The sequence below is a fragment of the Triticum urartu genome, chromosome 6A (assembly GCF_056163025.1).
Source record: "Triticum urartu cultivar PI428250 chromosome 6A, HENAU_Tu73, whole genome shotgun sequence".
In the NCBI taxonomy this organism is placed as follows: domain Eukaryota; kingdom Viridiplantae; phylum Streptophyta; class Magnoliopsida; order Poales; family Poaceae; genus Triticum; species Triticum urartu.
Window position 1 is genome coordinate 598,340,378 of NC_141878.1, and position 22,523 is coordinate 598,362,900.

At 42.4% G+C, this 22,523-nt stretch overlaps 3 protein-coding genes across 3 annotated transcripts in view; 2 read left to right on the forward strand and 1 right to left on the reverse strand.

The window, feature by feature from the left end:
* Nucleotides 1–5,082, reverse strand: part of LOC125515592 (uncharacterized) — a 43,718-nt gene extending 38,636 nt beyond the window's left edge. Inside the window, 7 exon segments of the mRNA XM_087529234.1 lie at nt 727–1,993; nt 1,995–3,493; nt 3,496–3,922; nt 3,924–4,266; nt 4,388–4,670; nt 4,783–4,992; nt 4,995–5,082. Coding sequence (XP_087385360.1) covers nt 727–1,993; nt 1,995–3,493; nt 3,496–3,922; nt 3,924–4,266; nt 4,388–4,670; nt 4,783–4,992; nt 4,995–5,082 — 4,117 coding nt within the window.
* A 3,533-nt stretch (nt 5,083–8,615) lies between these two features.
* Nucleotides 8,616–12,459, forward strand: LOC147967011 (uncharacterized). Its single transcript, XM_087529235.1, has 6 exons — nt 8,616–9,105; nt 9,210–9,276; nt 9,431–9,768; nt 9,914–10,457; nt 10,600–10,692; nt 10,881–12,459. Exons 1-6 carry the CDS (start codon nt 8,802–8,804, stop codon nt 12,190–12,192), a joined length of 2,658 nt encoding a protein of 885 aa, XP_087385361.1. The 5' UTR covers nt 8,616–8,801; the 3' UTR covers nt 12,193–12,459.
* Nucleotides 12,460–21,445: 8,986 nt separating this feature from the next.
* LOC147967012 (uncharacterized) lies at nt 21,446–21,898 on the forward strand. Its single transcript, XM_087531012.1, has one exon. It carries the CDS (start codon nt 21,446–21,448, stop codon nt 21,863–21,865), a length of 420 nt encoding a protein of 139 aa, XP_087387138.1. The 3' UTR covers nt 21,866–21,898.
* The last annotated feature ends 625 nt before the right edge of the window (nt 21,899–22,523 follow it).

The window sequence follows — 22,523 nt, forward strand, 5'->3', positions numbered from 1 at the left end:
TCGGTCAGACCGCATAACAACATACGTTGTTCCCTTTGTCATTGGTATGTTACTTGCCCGAGATTCGATCGTCGGTATCCAATACCTAGTTCAATCTCGTTACCGGCAAGTCTCTTTACTCATTCCGTAATACATCATCTCACAACTAACATATTAGTTGTAATGCTTGCAAGGCTTATGTGATGTGTATTACCGAGAGGGCCCAGAGATACCTCTCCGACAATCGGAGTGACAAATCCTAATCTCGAAATACGCCAACCCAACATCTACCTTTGGAGACACCTGTAATGCTCCTTTATAATCACCAAGTTACGTTGTGACGTTTGGTAGCACCCAAAGTGTTCCTCCGGCAAACGGGAGTTGCATAATCTCATAGTCATAGGAACATGTATAAGTCATGAAGAAAGCAATAGCAACATACTAAACGATCGGGTGTTAAGCTAATGGAATGGGTCATGTCAATCAGATCATTCAACTAATGATGTGACCTCGTTAATCAAATAACAACTCATTGTTCATGGTCAGGAAACATAACCATCTTTGATTAACGAGCTAGTCAAGTAGAGGCATACTAGTGACACTTTGTTTGTCTATGTATTCACACATGTATTATGTTTCCGGTTAATACAATTCTAGCATGAATAATAAACATTTATCATGATTATAAGGAAATAAATAATAACTTTATTATTGCCTCTAGGGCATATTTCCTTCATTTCCTTCACGTACAAACTTGAAAACAGAGCTCTTGCAGGGACCTGAGGAGCAAAAGCGCTCTCTCTTGCTCATCTGTTAGTCGCGTTGCATCCAATAAGAACTCAAGCGTTAGGCTTTGGAGGCAGGTGAGGCCCTTGCAGAATGACGTGTTAAGGGGAGATAAGCTATCGATGTTGAGACTTTCCAGTGCAGGGAATAATTCTTGGCTATAACTTGAAATCCCCTCAGTTGGCTCAATACTCTCCAGTGCGGTAAAGGAAATCCCCTCGGTTGGGGCGTCGAATATTACCAAATGCTTGAGGTTCACGAGGGATTGCAATCCCTCTAGTGCAACGGGCGAATCACACCCCAAAATTTCCAAACGTTCCAGCATTGTGAAGGAATGCAGCTCTAGTGATTCCAATCTTAAGTTTCCAAATGATACCAAAGACCTGAGGGTTCCAAGCGATTGCACGCACTGTAGTGCGACGAGCTGTTCACAACATATAATTTCCAACTTTTCCAAGGCCGTACATGAATCCAGCTGTAGATATTTCAAACTTTTGTTGTTTACTTTTAACTTTTTGAGGCACGAGAGATTACCCACAAAGCAGGGCCGTAGAGTTTCTCGGGGATAATCAGACCAATGAAGTTTTTCAAGTGATTGCGGGACGAGACATCTTCCCTTCTCTTGGCCGTCTTCCTCTACTTCCTCCTCAAGGGAGGTAAATCCAGCAAAGTGTTCCCTACTCCCGTCAAATATTAGATGAGGGCATCCATGAATAGTTATCTTTTTGAGATTCAACCGAATGTGCACGACTCCATCTACAACCGAGATTGGCCGTGCATCAGCTACATATCCTGATGATGCTCGAACTGAGCTTCGCAATGCAACATCTAGATACCCTAATGATGAAGCCTCAGAAGTTGAGATAAGTTTCGATGGAACATTTCCTTCCTCTTCTATCTTTAACTGTTTCAACTGTGGGCAGTCATATAAATTCAATTCCTCCAGGGCCGGTGAATTTCGCAGCATCAGAGATAGCCACTTCCCTGTTATTCCACAATCTCTAATACAAATACTTTCAAGAGACGGGAGAGCAGCATTATTTGAAGTTATCATGTCTTCATCCACATGCTCTGGCACAAAATTTGAAGAGAAAAGTTCTCTGCAGTACTGTATTTTCAAACTCTTTAAAGAAATGAGCTGGCTTAAACCTTTGAATAAATTACATGTTAGGCCTTTGCAATTCCATATCTCCAAGTATTTGATATCCTTAAGATTATGGAATGCCAAAAGTTTTTTCATCGAGTGCCATCATCGCACCAAAAGGCTCACGCAGAAGTATATCTCCTTTAACTGTGAACGTTTCCATGGAAGATCCCTCCATTGTCATAATTGTTGGAACTTTGTAAATTAGTAGTTCGGAAAATATGGATGAAAGTGGAAGGGCGATCTGCATTTGCAAGTGAGGACAATCACACATGATGAATTTCTTTAGACTGGGCAACCATGGCTTATGCTCAATTTCGAAGTTATCACCTTTCTGAAACAGATCAAACACCTCAAGTGCAGGGCAACTCTGGATCTCCAGCACCCTTAAAGTAGACTTCATATCCTTCACGGAAGTATAGGAGCATCTTTGTAAATCTGGCATTCCATCTAAAACTAGCTCCTCCAATGATGGAACCAATACTTCTCTTACTCTTTGCATGTTGCGCAACTTCAATCTTTTAAGAAATCGAAGCATTTCCAGAGATGGAAGTATTACCCGTTCTCCGCGGTCCTCCAGATGAACCGTATGCAATGATATAAAAAAAGCAACATCCAACACTTGAAGATGGAAAAGCTTGCTCAAAACATGAGGCAAAGCCTTCTGCTCAGTGTGACCATCTTCAAGTTTTAGATACCGAAGACGAGTTGGATTTACCAAGCTACACAGGAAGGAATTAAAATCAGCAGATGTTGCGGACATTTGTAACAGACGCAAATTATGTGTTTTTTTGAATGCATTTTGGAATGCTTTGAAGAAAAAGGAATCATACTCCCCAATTAACACGAATGTCCTCAACTTTCTCCCTGATGCGACTATATTTTGCAAGAAAAATTCAAACTTCTCATTACGAGGTATGTTCCCAGTATAATCATCCCTCCGGTATACAGAACTGGTGACTATAGATAAATGACGTACAGTTGGAAAAAAATCATTGCATTGAAAACCATCCAAAGCTGCACACTCAGTTCTTGAAACTAGCCTTGCGAAATCATGCATCAGATCACACATAACATAGCAAGTTTGACTACAAAAAGAGGATCCTTCTGTTTCAATCTGCTCAAACAATCCCAGGTTCACCAAGTCAATCAGATAGCAATGTCCCATCTCCTCCAAACTATTACTTGAATAATCATGCTTCACAAATCCCTGTGAAATCCAAAGGCGAACTAGCTCCTGATCATGAAATTTATAACCGTACGGGAATATAGAACAATATGAGCAACATTGTCGTATAGGGTAGGGCAGTTCATCATAGGAAAGCTTTAAAGAAAACATGATGCCACCAGTGTGTTGCAGGGATTTCCAAGCTTCGTTCTTCAAAGTGTTACTCCAATGATCCACAGTAAGATGATCTCTTAATAGTGCCCCAGCAGTTTGTGCTGCTAATGGATTTCCTTTTAACTTTTGTGATATTTCTTGTCCTAAGTCAGTTAGACTTGCTTGTGCTTCATACTTCTCATCACCAAACACGCATGATTTAAACAATTGCCAAAAATGGTCTTTTCGCAAAGCACTAAGTTAATTGGTCCAGTTGTACCTCTACTCTTTGCAATTGACAGTTTTCTAGTTGTCAAAATTATCATATTGCCATTTGCACCATCAGACTTGAAAGGAGCCAACAATTTGTTCCATCGGCAGTCATCCATGTCTTCCCATACATCATCTAAGATTAGTAAAACCCTCTTTGATTTAATATGATCTTTCAAGACCTCCTGAAGCTTGGGAAAGCTGCATAGACCATCATGTGTTTCTTGGGAGACGTAATCTAACATCTCTCTTGTGAATCTCATTTCATCAAAGTTGTCAGACACCCAAATCCATATCTTATAATCAAATTGACTTTTCAAAGCTGGATCATTGTATACAAGCTGAGCGAGAGCTGTCTTCCCAACTCCCCCGATGCCTACAATAGGCAAAACAGTTACACCAGCAGTTGATTTGTGTTTTTTTTATCAACTTTTTGATGGATCTCTTCTCTGCAGCTCTCCCATACACTTTCCCTTGAACAAGATTTGATGTTCTTTGGCGTGGATCTGAGATTGTACTCTGAAAGTGATTTGAACTTGAACCACCAGAGTCTGACGCAAGTATCTTGAGAAGCCTTGAGATATCCTCTCATTTGCCTTGCAGCTGACTACTAATGTCATGTATCCTTTCAGAAAATGCATCCATGTTCCAACCGTTTGGATTAGCTGCGGTGATGTGTGTTGATTCCTGACCAGTTCTCATCCTTTTTCTGTTGGACGAATTACCAGTCGCAACAGGTGTAAGAATCCTAGTAGCATCAGTGGTGCTGCAATAAGTTATAGATATATAAAAAAGGCAGTGAGAACTTTAATGCAAACTTAAAGCAGATGTATGAAAGAAGACTCTAAAAAATGTGCCAGTGTAAAGGCACTAAATAATTTAGGTACCTTGAAGGGCCACGTTTGTTGCTACAAGCTTTACTGTTGAGATGATTGCGCAAAACTGACGTCCCTTTCTTGGTTTCGCACATAAGCTCTGTTTGACAGCGCTTACATCTTGCTCTGGCAGGCGAAGGGCCTCCGTTTTGTTCAAGAAACGCTGTAATTTCAAATTGATTCCATAGCTCGGACCGTAACCTGCTATTACCGCTACTCTGTACATTGACAGCATTTTCTCTAGAAATCTCAAGTTGCTGCGCTCCACCTTGTCCATCCGTTTCGAGCAGCGTCTCTAAGGCGGGCAGAAGAAAAAATGGACCAGTTATTTAGCAAGCAATTAGTCGTGCTCCAGGAAAAAAACAATTAGCAAGCAATTGAGCAGATAATTGGATCACAAAAATTACCTGGCTCGAGCTCCTGCTGCAGCCTGTAGCAGTCGAGTTCGTGGACCACATCGTCGGCGTCATAGAGCAGCTCCTTGACCTGAGCCAAGGATTTGGTCAGAGGCTTGTTACTAGCCGCCCTCCCCTGCACAACAGAGACCACCATCTCCACCTCCTCCACCTCGGACTTGAGCTTCCCAATGTCGTTGCCGAGGCCAGCTTGGCGAACTCCAGCTTGCCGCCGGCTGGGAGGTTTGCAAGTATGGTATCGGAGAGCCACCCGATCGCGGCCTCTAGGATGGTGTCTTCCACCGCCTCCATGAGCAGATCCCGGCGGAAGCAGCAACAACGAAATGGGGAGGGCACTGCCAGCCTGGAGGGTTGGTGGCTGTGACTGCTATCACCGGCGTGCTGCGTTGGTTTTCCACCGGCTCCGTCCGGATGCGCATAACAATTGTTAACCCTATCATGTTGTCAGCGTATCGGGTCATGGCTGTAAAGCCTACGCACAAGTGCCAAACTAATGACGGCTCTCACTGTTAAACTAAGTAGCAAAGTGGGCCCGCGCAAATGCCCGAGCAACATCAATAATGCGTGTACCATTCTTCACTGAAATTTCTTGGTACAAGAAAATGTACATAACACTAAGAAATTTGTATTAATATAAATGCACATATCCTCTATAACACTAAGCTTCCTAATTTTAAAGAGCTCACGTTCAATTGAGATTTTCAATTGGAATTGGATCATCCGATTTTGATTGGGTCAACAATTTCTTAAAGTACTCACAAAAAAAAATCTTAAAGCTCTCTTGTTCAATTATTTTATACTATACACTATGCTTCCTATTTTTTAAGGCCTCACAGTTAATTGGGTCTTCAAATTAGGATCGGGTCACTCGATTTTGACGGGTCAATAATTTTTCAAGGAGCTCTCACATTCAATTCTTTTAATTCTGTATGTTATCTAATTTTAAAACTCTTTCATTCAGTTGAGGTATTTAATTTTAGATGTAGTTTAGAATTTTGACCGAACCAATGATTTTTCAAATCAATCAGTAGCAATCGATCTATAAAAACATATTAATCTCGTGCACCCTACCAACACCTAGAAAAAAGAAAGCAACCATGTGATAATGTAGCACCAATATAGTACATGCAGCCACTAACGTGGAAATTTCCCCATATAAATAATTAAATATATATGTTAGTTAGTGGATAACACATGCAACACTATGAAAGTCCCATCAAATCACCACATTATAAATAAAAATAAATACACTCGATCGTCTCCATCACCCGCCAAATTAAATATTCCATAACTTCTAAAATATAAAGGGTATAGTTTTTTTGGAAAATCAAAATTTTAAAATTTGACCAAGTTTAGAGCAAAAAATATCGACATCCACAATATTAAACAAAAAAGTATGAAAATTCATTTCATGATGAGTCTATCATACCGATTTGATATTATAAATTTTGATATATTTCTCCACACATTTGATCAAACTTAAATAGTTTGACATTTCAAAAACGTTATATACCTATTAAACAAAAAAGTATAGAAATTCATTTCATTATGAGTCTATCATACCGATTTGATATTATGGATTTTGATATATTTCTCTACAAATTTTCAAAAACGTTATATAGCTTATACTTTGAGACAGAGTGCGTTTTTTAAGAAACCCAACAACACCAACAGTACAACAAAGCGCGCTCAACTCTTCTAGTAGTCTATTATTTTAGCTGGTCTACTATGAATGATTTCGGTGCTCAACAAAAGTTATATTATGTGCACACTATTTGTTAGTTAAAGACCAATTTGTTTCATCTCCATATAAAAAAGTGTTTCTTATTTCTGAAAAAATAAACTTAGTGGAATATAAATTCTTTTTGATAAATGATGAATTTATTGGTTTATAATGGAGCATCAAGACGATATAAACACAATCAGCCCACATTGGCCTCTGCATAGTTAGGATGCACATAGTCATTACCAATACGCGCGTACACGTACACATGCAAAACACGCCGGCAAGTAGCAAAATCATATAAAATTAGAGCTATGTGTCATATAAAATGCATTACGACATTACCTGGTTGGAGATCCTGCTGTAGCCTTCAAGTACTCTTGACGAGTAAGATGCTTCTGTCAGGCTTCCTTTTTTCAAACTTTATCTTGAGTTGTTTCACGTGACACTTGACCACACGCACCAGATGCGACCCTCACAATGCATGTCGTGGAAAAGATTCTTAGAAAACGCACCAGATGCGACCCTCACAATGCATGTCGTGGAAAAGATTCTTGGCATGTGTTAGCAAAATCATATACGACCAAAGCTATGCGTAGGCAAGGAAAAAAATACAAAATGATCAAAAGTCATATACACCCTCTGTCTTCTATCTAATCATTTGCGTGTTTATAGTGCTCCCATGACCAGGTTGTTTCTGTGGTATTGTTCGACAAAGTGACCAAGCCAGGGTAATGTAACTTACATAGAAGGTCAATGATATGCTCGACGGGTGTGACGGAAGCATGTCTACAACATGAGTGAAGCTCCTCTACAATGGAAAGCCAAGTCATTTTGTATGTGATAAAATATTCTAGGCGCAGAATCAAGTAATTTGTAAGAGTCGAGCTAACAACATGCCTGGGGAAGGCTCACACAACACACTTTTGACGTCGTGGTGACAGATGGACACCCCCCCCCCCCCCCCCCCCCCCGCCTGCTCGGCCGCTTGCACCTCATGGTCCGCATCAGCCGTCGCTTGTGAGGGAACACCCCCAACCTGTGGATCACGACGAACAACCAGTTGTCGCTCATCCCCTATCTCGTCCTTATCCTCGTCCTTCGCCTCCCTATCCTCGTCCTATGACGGAAGTGCACATGTTTAGCTAAAGATCTTTCTCTCAGCCACATTGTAATAGCAGCAGACCGCAAGAAAGTAGTACAAAACATCAAGCTTGGATGGACTAAATGGAAGCATAACTCGAGAGATAGTTGCAACGGCTCGGGAGTTTGCTTTGTGTTCCTTTATCTTTGAAGGGAGAGAGTCAAATATAGAGGCTCATAATATAGTCTCGCTAAACATGCTCTAGGACTTAGTGAAGGGCTCCATCTTTGGCTTCTTCAACCCCCTGATCTCCAATGTACTCCCATGAACATTGTTGCCAATTACTAATAAAATAGAGTGCGTTTTGCCTAAGAAAAAAAACTTCCCAAGTGGAGATCTCCTTAGAGAAAGACCTATAGAAGAAGAAAATATTCAATCTGAAAATATTCAGAAGTGGCTAATAATCGTGCCACGGCAGACCATGTCGTGCCAGGCCCGATTAGGGTTGGGGCGGGCCGGCACGTTTGGCCAGCTCTGAGCACTGGTGCACCAGAAGTCTCCCTCTTAGCCTAAAAAAAACAGTAGTCTCCCTCTCAAGTGGAGGTCACTAGCTGAAGAACAAAATATTCAGTCTGAAACCTTCTCTTCATCCTCTGAACCCATTGCTCGCTCGCTTCAGAACCCCTCGGTTAGAACACGCTGGCTTGCACAACACAACTATATGCAGCGAGGGGCCCTTTTTTTTAAAAAACCAGGATTTGAACCCTGGTTGGTAGCCCCACTCTAGGAGGTCTCTACCACCGTGCTAGACGTAATATAGTCTGAGCTAAACATGCTCTAGGACTTGGTGAAGGGCGCCATCTTTGGCTTCATCAGCCTACTGATCTCCAATGTATTCCCATGAACATTCTTACCAACTAATGAAATAGAGTGTGTTTGGCCTAAGAAAAAAAAAACATCCCAAGTGGAGGTCATTTTAGGGAAAGGCCCAATGAAGAACAAAAAATTCAGTCTGAAACCTACTTCTTCCTCCTCTGAACCCCTCGCTCGCCCGCTCACTAGCTGAAGGTCTGAACCCCTCGGCCATCGGTACTAGCTGCAAATCAAACTCTGTCCCTAGCCATATAGGCGGGCTGGTGCTTCCCCCCTTACGCCCCCGGCTTCTCCCCTGGCCGTCCGCCGCCACCGGGATCTGCCGACGGAATGGAGGCGGTGCAAGACACCGGTTCCCTTCAGGAGGCGATTCGATGGCTGCTGCACACCATCCTTCCCAGGCTCAGCAAGCTGGACGGGTGGATTCGGCAAGCAGGGCTCGGCAGCGAGGTGGAGGGGCTCAGGGACGAGGTCGAGCAAGTCGACGGGGTCGTCTCCGCCGTGAACGCCAAGTCTGATATCCGAAACAGGTCGGTGGCCAGATCCCTCGCAGCCCTCAAGGAGCTGCTCTACGCCGCCGAGGACGTGGTCGACGAGCTCGACCGCTACAGGCTACAGCACCAGCTCCACGGAGGTAAATTGCACGCCACCTGTTTGTGTTAATTACTACTCCACTTCCAAAAAAACTTGTCGAGCACCACCATACCAATTTCGAGTCGATGTTTTCTTCTGGTGCAGACCCATTGCATTGGCACCATCCCAACGAACTCGATGGACCAAGTAACCAGCTGCCAACTTCTTCAAGGTAACTAAATGCTTTACAAGACTCTAAATAGCCAAAGTTTAAGACTCTGTTTTTAAGACTTTGCACATTTATAAGACTCTGTTTTTATACATCTGAGTAAACAATCCAATGTGATTCTAAAAGTCTTGTATCCACTCCATATTTTTTAATCCAGCACCGGTGGCGCTACTCAAAATGTAACTGCTGATAGTTCATCCAGAAGAAAAAGGAGAAGGGGCGAGGATCCAACAGGTGCCACGACAATCAACACAGGCACTTGGAGCAAGGACCAAATTACGAAAAGGATACAAGACATAACTGGTCAGCTGCGAGATATCCGAGGGAACGTGCGACGGGTTCTCAAGATGCTTGGGCCAAGGTCTCATGCAGGTCCAAATCGCTGCCGGGGTACAACCACCTCAGACACACACCGAAGGACATCAAGTCTTATTCAAGGGAAAGTGTATGGGAGAGCTGAGGTGAAGAGTCAAATCTTAGAGTTGATAAAAGAACGTATGCTGTGGCTCAGCAAGTGTTAGGCATCGAGAGAAGTTAAGTATGTATGAAACTTGATTCGTATGCTGTGACTCCATTTTCGTAATGAAAATGGGGGCCGTGTGGCCCCTCTGATCGAAAAATAAAAAAATAAAAATAAAAGAACGCAAGTCATATGCTGGGGTGACTGTTCTGCCAATCGTAGGCATTGCAGGAGTTGGGAAGACGACTGTGGCTCAACTTGTATACAATGATCCAGATTTGGAGAGTCAGTTTGACCTCCGAATATGGATCTGGGTGTCTAACAGTTTCGATGAAACGAGAGTCACAAGAGAGATGTTAGATTTTGTTGCCCTGGGAGCACATGAAGGGAAATGCAGGTTTCCCAAGTTTCCAGAAGTTTTGAAGGATCGTGTTAAATCAAAGAGGGTTTTGCTTATTTTGGATGATATTTGGGATGACATAAGTGATTGCCAGTGGAACCAACTACTGGCTCCTTTTAAGCCTAACAATGCAAAGAGCAGCATGATACTCGTGACAACTAGAATACCATCTGTTGCCAAAAAGAGGGGTACAACTGGACCGATTAACTTAGATGGTTTGGAAAGTGATGATTTCTGGCTAATGTTTAAAGCGTGTGCGTTTGGTGATGAGAACTATGAAGAGCAAGTTAGTCTGGGTGAGCTTGGACGGCAGATAGCAAAAAGGTTACAGGGAAACCCATTAGCTGCAGAAACTGCAGGGACACTGTTAAGAGAGCATCTTACCATTGACCACTGGAATAATATTCTGAAGAACGAAGACTGGAAATCTCTACAACTCAGTAGTGGCATCATGTCTGCTTTGAAGCTTTGCTATGATCATCTGCCCTACAATTTACAGCAATGCTTCTCATATTGCTCTATATTCCCCTATGGTTATCATTTTCTTGCTGAGGAGCTGGTACGTATGTGGATTTCACAGGGATTTGTGAAGTGTGACCATTCAAGTATGATACAGGAAGAAGGGCGGCGCTATCTGTGTGACTTGGTAAACCTGGGTTTCTTCGAGCAAGTTGAAAGAAAACAACTCCCTTCTGGCCATACTCAAACTTGCTTTGCTATGTCTATTCTTATGCATGATTTGGCTAGGGTAGTTTCAGAAACAGAGTGTGCAGCGATGGATGGTCTGCAGTACAATGAAATATTGCCAACCATACATCATTTGTCTATAGTAACGGATGGTCAGACTGGGAACATACCTTGTCGTGAAAAGTTTGAAGAAATAATACAGAGCATATTTACATCAGTGGCAAAACTAAGGACATTTGTGTTGATTGGGCAGTATGAACCTTCCTTCTTTGAAGAAGTTTTCCAAAAGGCATATAATTTGCGTGTATTGCAAATTTCTCCAACATCTGCTGATTTCCATTCATTCCGGTATAGTTTGGTGAATCTTATACATCTTAGATATCTAAAACTCGATGGTCATGGTGAGCAGGGGAGCTGCTCGCCTCAAGTTCACTTGTATGATAATTCTGCTGTTCGGGATAATGCTACTTTGCTTGCCTTGCAGAATGTGTGTCTAGAGAATTGCAGAGAAAAGCAAGCAGTTCTATCTCTGGAAAACCTTCCATTCCTTACAACATTGAAGTTAACCAACATGTGGGGAGTAAGAGAAGTACTGATTCCGTCTGTGGAGGAGCTAGTTTTAGTTAACATGTCCGGGTTGGAGAGATGTTCCTGCACTTCCTTGGGGAATCTGGTCTCTAGTTTAAGGGTACTGGAGATCCGGAAGTGCAGTGCACTTAGGGTGTTTGATCTGTTCGAGAAAGCTCACAGCTCGGAAACTCAGCTTAAGCCATTGGATGCTCTACAGCTGCATTCCTGCACATCTCTGGAAGATTTGAGAATTGAAGACTATGGAGGGATCATCGCAATAGAGGGCCTTCACCTCGTGAAACTTAGGCATTTGAATGTATGCAAAAAATCTATTTTTCGTGGTATATCAGGGAAGGGCTATCACCTAGGATCTCAACTAGATCTATTTATAATTAGTGACTTGTCCCTCCTTACCACATCAATCTGCAAGGGGCTCACCTGTCTCCAGAGCCTAATAATTCAGAATTTGAAGTGCAAGGCCAGGAGACTAACAGATGATCAAGAGAGCGCGCTTCTGCTCCACAAGTCCCTGCAAGAGCTAGTGTTTGGCGATTGTGAGTACCTCGTGCATCTTCCTGCAGGACTGCACAGCCTTCCTTCCCTCAAGATATTGAAGATCCGAAGCTGTAGCAGCATATTAAGGCTTCTGAAGGAGGAACTCCCACCTTCGCTGGTGGAACTGGAAATCGACTATTGCAGCGTTGAGTTGGCAAAACAATGCAGATTGCTAGCAACAAGCAAGCTAAATGTCATAATTTATGAGGACTATGACCGAGAAGAAACCGATACTTCCAGCAACTAGCGTATCTGTATCGGATACCATATCCGATACTGATTCTTCCCGGATACGTCCCTGATACCTCTCAGGCTTTAGTAGTGCCGGATGCTATTGGTTCTTCCTTTTGTTGGAATCATGGATTAGAAGATACTCCCTCTGTACCATAATATTTGTTGTTTTGGCAGCTCAATTTATCAGGTTGCTTTGTAAGGTATTCTTCTGCCATTTATCGGATTGGAGTTGTAAGCAGTTGTATCATTGGATGGTACGCTCAGGCCAACTGTGTTTCAACTTTCAAGAAAAGAAAAGAGAAGCTAAATGTATATTCCTTTTGTTATGATATATAACACTTGGCTCTAGACTATGCATAGATTTGAGTTCCCTTCAAAATCACATCATCATGCTGTCAAGTTGGTGATTACGGTGTCTCTTAATCTTAATTTTAGTCTCAACCTGTTTGGATTTCAGAAAGCAAAACCAGGAGTCATGCTTCCATGCATGTACAAGTTACTACTATCTCTCTGCCATATCAACCAAAGCATTGGATGGTAAACCTGCCTGTTTCATTGTTTCTTATTTATTTATATGATGTTGTGAGCTCAGAAAGATGATTATTTTCCATTCCCATACATGTGTTCTGCTGATCGTTCACAAGTTGACCAGAAGAAGCCAGTCCAAAAACTCTCTTTCGACGACGCCATGCACAAATGGTAGGCGGACCAGATCCATAGGCCCGGACAGATGGGATTCACATTTACTTCTTCAGAAATCAGGATGGTCAGTGGTTGAGAAAAAAAACAGGATGCACAATGGTTTGAAAAAGAAAAGAAAATAAATCAGGATCGACCCACTGGTACACAGAACTCTCATCTCCATCTGTCATATATTCAGGATGATATTTGTTGTTCCGTCTTTGATTGTTGTAGTTTTCTTTTCTGATCTGACCTGGGTGTGAGCAATGGCAATGGCACGTTCTGAGGAGTTCAAAGCTGTGTTGCTCATACTAGAACATGAACTGCTCCCTCCGATACAAATTAATTGTCGCAGCTTTAGTACTTTTAGTACAATTTTGTACTAAACCTGCGACGGTTAATATGGATCAGAGGGAGTAGATTATTTTGTAAAAACACAAAATAATTCATTTTCAGAAGTCAGAATCTAAGCATAAAACAATGAAAAGAGCACGACTATAAAATTCAACAAGCATTAACCATTTAAACAACAAAAAGACTATTAATTGTCTCAGCGAAATTGGTTGATGTTCTTTGTCGTTGACATCAAAAGAACAAAAAAAATTCTATGCCTCAGTGGTATGTATAGTGGAGCTCCTCTACAAACTCTGTAAAATTTCTTGCATTTACAGCGGTACATGTTGTTCCAACTAACACTGCTGCTGTAAAGATACACTCCAAAAATAACAGTCTCTTATTTTACATGGAACAGAAATACAACCTTCTTCAGTAGGAGAAGGAAAAGCACATCGCAGGGCTTTGTGGTGGTCCAGAGCCACATGGGAAGGCCAGGCGTTCGGATCAGGTTTGGATTAACTGCAAGTGCCAACGTTCAGGTTGTCCGGTGCTGCGGATTTGGGAGAAAAGATGCTTCAGCAAAAGTAGCGGCCATCAGTAAGTATGTTTTATCTTTTTTTTATAGCTCCATTCGGGTTCGGTTCGGTTCGGGTTAGTGTGTCATTAAGCAGGGGAATTAGCATTAACCAGATGGGTCGCTATCCTTTGCCTTTGGCTCCACAACAACTAAACTGTTCGGGTTCGGTTCGGATCAACATAGTAGATAGATAAATTCAGTTGTTTGCGTGCGTGCGGATGGCGACAGATTTGGTTTGTCGGTGTAAGGCGACTGCATCGCTCAGGTTCCATTCGGGTTGGGTTGCTGCGTCATGAAGCAGGGACCCAGCATTGACCAGGCGGTCTCGTGCCTTCCCAGCACTGCTAATGTCCCTTCAGATCGACCATGTGTACATAATATAAATAGCACTTGAAGTGGCTGCAAAGGTGCTGTTGTATCATTCTCCGAGCCCAAAATCTCAAAACTGCTGTTGTATCCATCCTTCCTCTTGTCTGCGTGGGCGTTCGGGGACTTTGTCGTCCTGAGGAAGGTGAAATAGCTAGCTAGCTGTATCAATTCTGCATTCTTTTGCTAGACTATCAGACTTGGCAGGCAGTAGTGTTGTGTGAGATATACATTTGACCGCATTTGTATTATGTTGTGTATGTGAACTTTGAGTTACCACCAATTGCTAAAATAATCAGCAAAGAAAGAAGTATTATGTTACACGCCACGTGACGACCCTACTGACAGGGATGAATGAATCCTTCTTCAAACATTGAACTCGAAAACTTTTCTCAAGAAGGACAAAACTAACTATATCATCTTTAATCAGCGTATGAGCAGCAGAAAATAATTGATCGAACTATCAATTTTAAGAAAAAACATCAAACAAGAAGTCACTTATGAATTAAATGGTCTCTTGGTTGATTTATCTAAGTAGCTAGATAAGTCCATTTTTTCTGAAGATCAGGACAAACAGTGAGAAGATCAAGAATTACACAATAGATTGAAGGACTTGTATCTAAGTAGCTTGATTGAAGAATTACACAGTAAATTCACGGACTAAAGAAATCTAGTTAATATTTCTTGATTATACAAATTAGAATAGATAATGGTTAACTGAGATTTTGCAAACTTATATCCCTTTCCTTAATGATCCAAGCAGCTATACATACATTAGTCCAGAATACAATCAGTTCTCTGGACTCATGTATTTTCAATTTTCATTGAGCTGTTTGAAAACAGAGCAAACAACTGACAAGCAGAGGCAACCAACCAACAAGTAGTGATTCAATGGTGAAAGCAATTCCATAATCAGAGACTAGTTTTGCTAATTCCATAATCCACACACATCTTCCTTGCACAATTGAAGGATAGAAGTATTTCAGGCAATAAGAGAAAACATGAATACCATTCGCGAGAAATAGCACAAATAATGACACTGGCATCACAAACATCATCATGATTCAAGAATAATAAGAGCAAAACATGAAAACCATTCACAAGAAATAGCACAATGAATGATTCTGCCATTAAAAAAACATCATCATGATTCAAGAACAATAAGAGCAAAACATGAAAACCATTCACAAACCATCACAGAACTTAGAACCCGAGTGGAAACCGATCGGGTTCGCTCCTTGATTCCAGTGGCAACTAATTAAGTATCATGCACGCACGGCTTTGTCACACATGGCATGGGGACACAGCTTGTCCTTTTCGTCAATGCACCTTTCCTCCATCTGTGATGCCCACCACTTGAATCCGAACCGAACCCGAAGAATATTATGCAGGCCTATCGGCTGGAGACATACTAATCAATTATCTGTAGAATGCTAAGTATACTTAGCGCTGCAGTCATCAATCTTCGTCAATTTGAGAAATGTCCTTTTGTAGAGAATATTTTCCTGAAGGACGTGCTAATTATACTGTTATTTCATTCAAACTGAACATTTTCCTTGTCTTGTACAGTAGAGAATTAGTGATGGATACTCGGTTGCCTAGTTTTTGGGTAGCTCACTCTGTGTGCAAGGGGAACTTAAACAATTCTGAAATTACTACTAGTAAACTGAACGTGCATTTGACAGCTACTGTTGTTTGTGCATTCAGCCCAAAAATGCTGAGAAGCAAATCCATGGCTTGGGTATCTACAGTTCCTTGTTTTTTTGGATAGTATGGGGGCTTAGAACAACTTCACAGGTGATTTAACAGACCAACCCGAACAGAAGAGTGGCCAACACGAACCAAACCCGAAAGGAAACCCCGCATGGTCAATCGCTGCTCTAATTGCCCATTTTGCCGTCTAGATTAAGACGATGATGTGGCACATTGACTTAACCCATGAATCCAACCCGAAACCGACCCGAACATCTCATTTCTTAAATTAAGTTATTTGTGGAGTGCTAAACAGGGGCGTGGGAAAATTAGTTTCCAGAATGGGAGAATCCAAAATACTGTTTACCTATAATAATTGATAAACAGGGTCAAATGTGATAGAAGTACATTTTAAAGAACAAAATGTTGCATAACCATACTAACTGGACGGTAGCAGAGATGTTGAGGGTTCAAAGACTAAGTAAGCAGCAGGTAGCTGGGCAGTTCTGAGCACAGCAGAGGGCGACTACGCCAATCGGGTTCATTGGGTTCGGGTTGCTTCTCTGCCAACGAAATTTTCCACAAAGCGGATTAAAAACAAAGAGCACATACATGTCAACAAACCATCTCAAAAGGATTCAATCTAGACTCAAATCAAAATTTAGACACACCCTTTATTTTAAAAGAGGAGTAAACAGCAAGCTTGAAAACATCACATATTTCTACAACCAAATATGGTGATGTTTTCAGGCTTCTGCCATTTCTCAAACTCCTTTGCCTTTCAGGGAAAGTTGTGGGATTGCATCGATGGGAATGGTTGGCTAAACACGCCTTTGCCTTCACAGGGCTGTCAACTTTCGGGTTTTCGGTTCGGTTTCGGAACTTCGGATCGGATCGGGTTGCTGCAGTATTGACCATCTTGCTGGGCTCGTCATCCCTCTCTTTCTCTGCCTTCACAGCACTGCGAAACGTCCACTCAGACTGGCCGTGTGCGGGTGTGCATGTGTATGAAACTATAAATAGCTCCTCAACCTGAACCTGCCAAAGCAAGCCTTTCCCTTCTCCAAGCTCTCAAAGCCCCAACCTGAACCACTCTCTGTTGTGCCGCCTCACCATGCGCAGCTCCACTGAAAGGTCAGCCATGGACTGATGGACATCATCTTCACCATCTTGGCGTCCATCGCGGCGGCGTGCTCCGACAGGAAGAACCTTCCCAAGGCCCTCATCTCCGGCGGGATCTTCAAGGCCGCTGCGGGGCTGTGCCTCGTCTTCTTCCAGGGGCCGGGAGGCGTGTTCCTCCACCACGGGAAGGGCGCCTACTACCTCTACTACGGCATCCTCGTCGCCATTGCTGGCTTTGGGCTCATGGAGGCGTCTGTGGGATGTTGGGTTTCTGGGAGGTTGGATGACCGGCACGCTGCGGGGAAGGCGGTCCTCTGTGTGTCCATCCTTCCTTTGATCTGCGTGGCGGCGTTTGGTGGCTTCATCGTCCTGAGGAAGGCGAACTAGCTAGCTAGCTGAGCCGGCTGTGGCATCCGAGTACATCCTGTATATGAATGTCACATGTATCATTTTGCTAGCATGTCAGACTTGGCACAGTTGGTGCAAGAATAATCAGTGCAGTGATGTTGTGTGACATTTATCATTTGATCTCATTAGTAATATGTTGTGTATGTGAACTTGTTGTGTTACAACTTACACGCCAACTGACGACCCTACTGACAGGGATTAATGAAACATTCTTCAAAAATTCGACTCAGTTTTTTTTCTCAAACAGGACAAAGCTAATAAGGTATGCGCGGTGGAAATAATTGATCTAACTATCACAACCGCCTTTGAGGAAAATCATCAAGCAATAAGACACTTCATCACTTAAATGTCTCTTGGTTGATTTTTCTAAGTAGCTAGACAAGTACATTTATCTGAAGATCAGACAATCAGTAAGAAGATGAACACAGTAGATACAAGGGCTAGAGAAATCTACTAAATATTTTTGGGTTATATACATAATATAATAGAAAATTATTAACTGAGATGTGCAAAATCATGAGCTTTTCCTTAGTGATTCAAACAGCTAGACATACATGAGTCAAGAATACAATCAGTTCTCTGGACTCATGTATTTTCAATTTCCATTGAGCTGTTTGAAAACAGAGCAAACAACTGAGAATCAGAGGCAACCAACCAACGAGTAGTGATTCAGTGGTGAAAGAACTACTGAGACTAGTTTTGCTAAATACTTAAGGATTTACTGGCATAGCTAATTCCAGAATCCGTACACATCTTCCTTGCACAATCCAAGGATAGAAGTATTTCAGGCAATAAGAGCAGAACAGGAAAACCATTCATAAGAAATAGCACAAAGAATGATTCTGGCATCACGAAAAACAGCATGATCCAAGAATAATAGGAGCAAAACACAAAAACCATTCACAAAGTATCACACAGTTTTGAACCCGAACGGAACCGATCGGGTTCTCTCCTTGCTAGATTCCCAAAGTAATTAATTAAGTATCATGCACGCATGGCTTTTGTCACATATGGCATGGGGACACATCTTGTCCATTTCGTCAATGCACTTTTTCCTTGGTCTGTGATTCCCTACCACTTGAATCCGAACCGAACCCGAAGCTGATGATGATTAGAGACCTTGACAAATGCTGTCACTGATGACTCTAATACTAGGGTTACAATCAGTCGGCGGCGGCTTCAGAAATGCCCTTTATCATAGTGTTATTTCGTTTAAACCGAACAATGATGGATATTCAGTTCCCTGGTATTTTGGTAACTGGAAATAAATAAAAAATTATTGGTATTAGGAAAATGAACGTGCATTTGATGGCTACTTCGGATTGTGCATTATGCCCAAGAATGCTGAGAAGCAAACCAATTGCTTGTGTACCTATGGTGCACGATAAACGGCTTTGTTTGAGATACTACTGAGCTTGGATATTAGCTGCTGACCGTGATAGGTATGGGACCTATAAACAACTTTAGGTGCTTTAACAGACCACCCGAACAGAAGAGTGGCAAACACGAACCGAACCCGAAAGGAAGCCCCATGTGGTCAATCCCGGCTCTAATTACCCATTTTGCCGTTTAGATTAAGACAGTGACATGATGCATTGACTTAACCCTCGAATCTGACCGAACATCTCGTTTCTTGACATTAAGTTATTTCTGGAGTGCTAAGCAGGGGTGTGGGCAAATTAATTTCTAGAATGGGGAAAATCCAATCCTGTTTACCAATGTGATAAACAGGCAGGCTCAAATGTGATACGTACCACAAAAAATGTGAATTATGTGATAGTAGTACATTTTAGAGAACAAACCAAAGTTGCATTTTGGAATGCCAATATTTTGAAATACTATCAGGGGTTAAGGACTAAGTAAACAGCAGCTAGCAGGGCAGGGGAAGAAGTATATGGTTCTCAGCATGGCAGAGGGCGAAGACGACGGGGACTGCAGCACCGACCTAGGCTGGCATGATTTCTTTAAAAAGAGGAGCAACCTACAAACCTGAAAACATCACATATTTGATTGTAGAAGTAGTGTCTGAAGATGTGAAGTCTCCTTTGGAACAAAAGTATTTTGGATGGAAGAAAAAAAGAAATTAATTCTCAAAGGAATGAGTCATTATCATTGACCGTAGAACTATTGCAATGGGTGTCCCTTTCTCAAACTCCTGGGAAATGAAAACTGATATGCATTGTCTAAACGCATCTTCATCCTTGCCTTTTGTCTGTGAGTTTTCGGGTTCGGTTTGGAACTTCGGATCGGGTTGCTGCAGCACTGACATTGTGTCCCTTTATTAGGGAAGCAGATAACAACTAGAGAAATCTAGTTAATATTTTGGGATTCTTTAGAATAAAATATAATACAAAATGATTAACTCTGAGATTTTGCAAAATTGTGTCCCTTCCTTTAATGATTCAAACAGCTAGACATACATGAGTCAAGAATATAATCTGTTGTATGGACTCATGTATTTTCAATTTGCATTAAGCTGTTTGAAAACAGAGCAAACAACTGAGAATCAAAGGCAACCAACCAACGGGAGTAATGGTCAAAAGTCAAAGCACTATCGAAGATGGTTTTGCTAAATATGCAAGGATTTACTGCTGTAGCTAATTCCAGAATCCACACACATCTGCCTTGCACAATCGAAGGACAGAAGTATTTCAGGCAATAAGAGCAAAACACGAAAGCCATTCACAAGAATGATTCAGGCACCACAAACATCATCATAATTCAAGAATAATAAGAGCAAAGCACAAAAACCATTCGCAAACTATCACAGAGTTTCGAACCCGAACGGAAGCCAATCGGGTTTGCTCCTTGATTCCAGAGGTGATTAATTAAGTATCATCCACGCACTGCTTGACCTTTGGTTGGTGGCTTTGTCACACATGGCATGTGGACACAATTGTCCTTTTCGTCAATGCACCTTTCCTTCATCTGAGATGCTCCACCACTTGAATCCGAACCGAACCCGAAGAATATTATGCAGACCTATCTGACATACTATTATCTGTAGGATGCTAAGCATGCATACTTAAGGCAGTCATCAGTCCTCGTCAGTTTGAGAAGTATGTCCTTTCGTGATAATGTTATACTGTTATTCCATTCAAACTGAACATTTTCTTTGTCTTGCACAGTAGAGAATTAGTGACGGATAGTGGATACTCAGTTGCCTACATTTTTGGGTACCTCTTTCCGTATGTAAAGGGAACTAAAAAAAATGAAAATCCAAAATTAGTATTAGGAAACTGAATGTGCATTTGAGGGCTACTGTTTCGTTTGTGCATTAAGCCCAAAAATGCTGACAAGCAAATTCATTGGCTTGTGTATCTACAGTGCGTTGTTTGAGAGAGTATTGAGCTTAGATAATAGCTGTTGCCGATAGGCATGTACCCAAAAGTTCACTTGTGCTTATACAGACCAACCCGAACAGAAAAGTGGCAAACACGAACCGAACCCGAAAGGAAACCCCGCTCTAATTGCCCTTTCTGCCGTTTAGATTAAGACAGCGACGTGACGCATTGACTTAACCCATGAATCCGATCCGAACCCGACCCGAACATCTTGTTTCTTTACATAAGCTATTTGTTGAATGGTAATTAGGCACGGGTATGGGCAAATTATTATCGTTTCTCCAAATCCTTTTAACCGGTGTAATAAACAGGGTAAAATGTGACTGCAGTACATTTTAGATAACAGACCAATGTTGCATTTTGGAATGCGTATATTTGAACTAGGCTTCTTTATAATATAGTATGCACATTCGTGCGTATTCGAGAAAAAACTAGGCTTGCTTAAAGAGACTGGCCGGCCGGTAACATAGACGCTGGGGGTTCAAGGACCAAGTAAGCTTAGGTTCTCAGCACGGCAGAGGGCGACGGCGACGGCGACTGCACCGATCAGGTTCGTTCGGTTCGGGTTGCTTCAGGCCTTCAGCTGACGACGAAATTCTGCGGCAGCTTCCAGGGTCGTGAAGCAGAGGACCCAGGACTTGCTGACTATGCCATCCTCTGTCTTTTTCTTTTTCATAGCGCTGCCAGCAGCCGTTCGGTTTCTCTTATATGGTTGCCACTTCTCTATAAATAGATAGGCCATGGAGGCCGAACTTTGTACCATTCTGCAAGACCAAAAAGCTCGAGCAAAACCACAACACTACTTCATCACCATGGCCATCCTCAGCGACATTGTGGGCATGATCTCCGGTGCTTTCTCCGACCGGAGGAACCTCCCGCGGGCGCTCATCTCCTGCGGCGTCCTCAAGGCCGCGGCGGCGCTCTGCCTCCTCCTGTTCAAGGCGCCCGGGGACATCTTCCTCCACCATGGCAGGGGGCTTCTCTACCTCTACTTTGCCGTGCTCATTGCGGTGGTGATCTTCGGGATTGTGGAGGCGCTGGTCGGCGTCTGGGTGTCCGGCGAGCTGGGCGAGAGGCACGCCGTCGGGAAGACGGTCCTTTGGGTGTCCATCCTCCCTCTCGTCTTCGTGGCTGCGCTTGGGGGCTTCAGCTTTCTGTAGAGCATCAACTGTCAACTATGTGCATGTCCAGGGTGTTGCTAAGCTAAGCTAGCTAATACGTAGCCTACTACTCCTAGTAGCGTTGTGTGTCCGGGAGAGCTTTGGTTATTCATTATATGATGCAATCTAGTGTGTGTCCGCAAGCTTCGGTCAATAGTTATTGGTTCAGATGTAGTTCTCGATCGATCTGAAATGCTCCCTCTGCCTTTTAGGCGTAGAACACTACTTTAGTGATCTAAACGCTCTTATATTACTTTACGGAGGGAGTAACTTGTTTTTTAGGTGATCTGAAATAACTTTTGTCTTAAGAGTAATGAGTTAATTACTCCTATTAGTTTGTCTTCCTATATTTTGTATTTCCGTGTGCAAACATAAAGTTAAAGTGAACAATTTGGGAGATCTTATTCACCGTTTCGATGAATCAATATCACATAACGCACCCATATTTTGCAGGACAGGTTCGGCCTAAAAGACAACTTCATTTTTTCTGAAAAGTATTTTAAATTCTGATATCTGGCCGGCAGCCCTTTAGCAGTGGGAGCGCACACAATTTTCAGCACACACACAATTTTTGTCAAGGAATGGCTTCGATGGGAGGGCGGCTGTCGGGGGACTAATCCACGAACACCTACGGTACCGGCGGACCGAGTCCCTTTCG

What these genes read in the sequence shown, in the direction of transcription:
- LOC147967011 (XM_087529235.1), top strand. Translation starts at nt 8,802, where the DNA reads ATGGAGGCGGTGCAAGACACCGGTTCCCTTCAGGAGGCGATTCGATGG. An exon ending in CAGCTGCCAACTTCTTCAAG is followed by an intron (nt 9,277 to 9,430) that starts GTAACTAAATGC and finishes TTTTTAATCCAG; the next exon opens with CACCGGTGGCGCTACTCAAA. An exon ending in GGACGGCAGATAGCAAAAAG is followed by an intron (nt 10,458 to 10,599) that starts GTTACAGGGAAA and finishes TCTGCTTTGAAG; the next exon opens with CTTTGCTATGATCATCTGCC.
- LOC147967012 (XM_087531012.1), top strand. Translation starts at nt 21,446, where the DNA reads ATGGAGGCCGAACTTTGTACCATTCTGCAAGACCAAAAAGCTCGAGCA.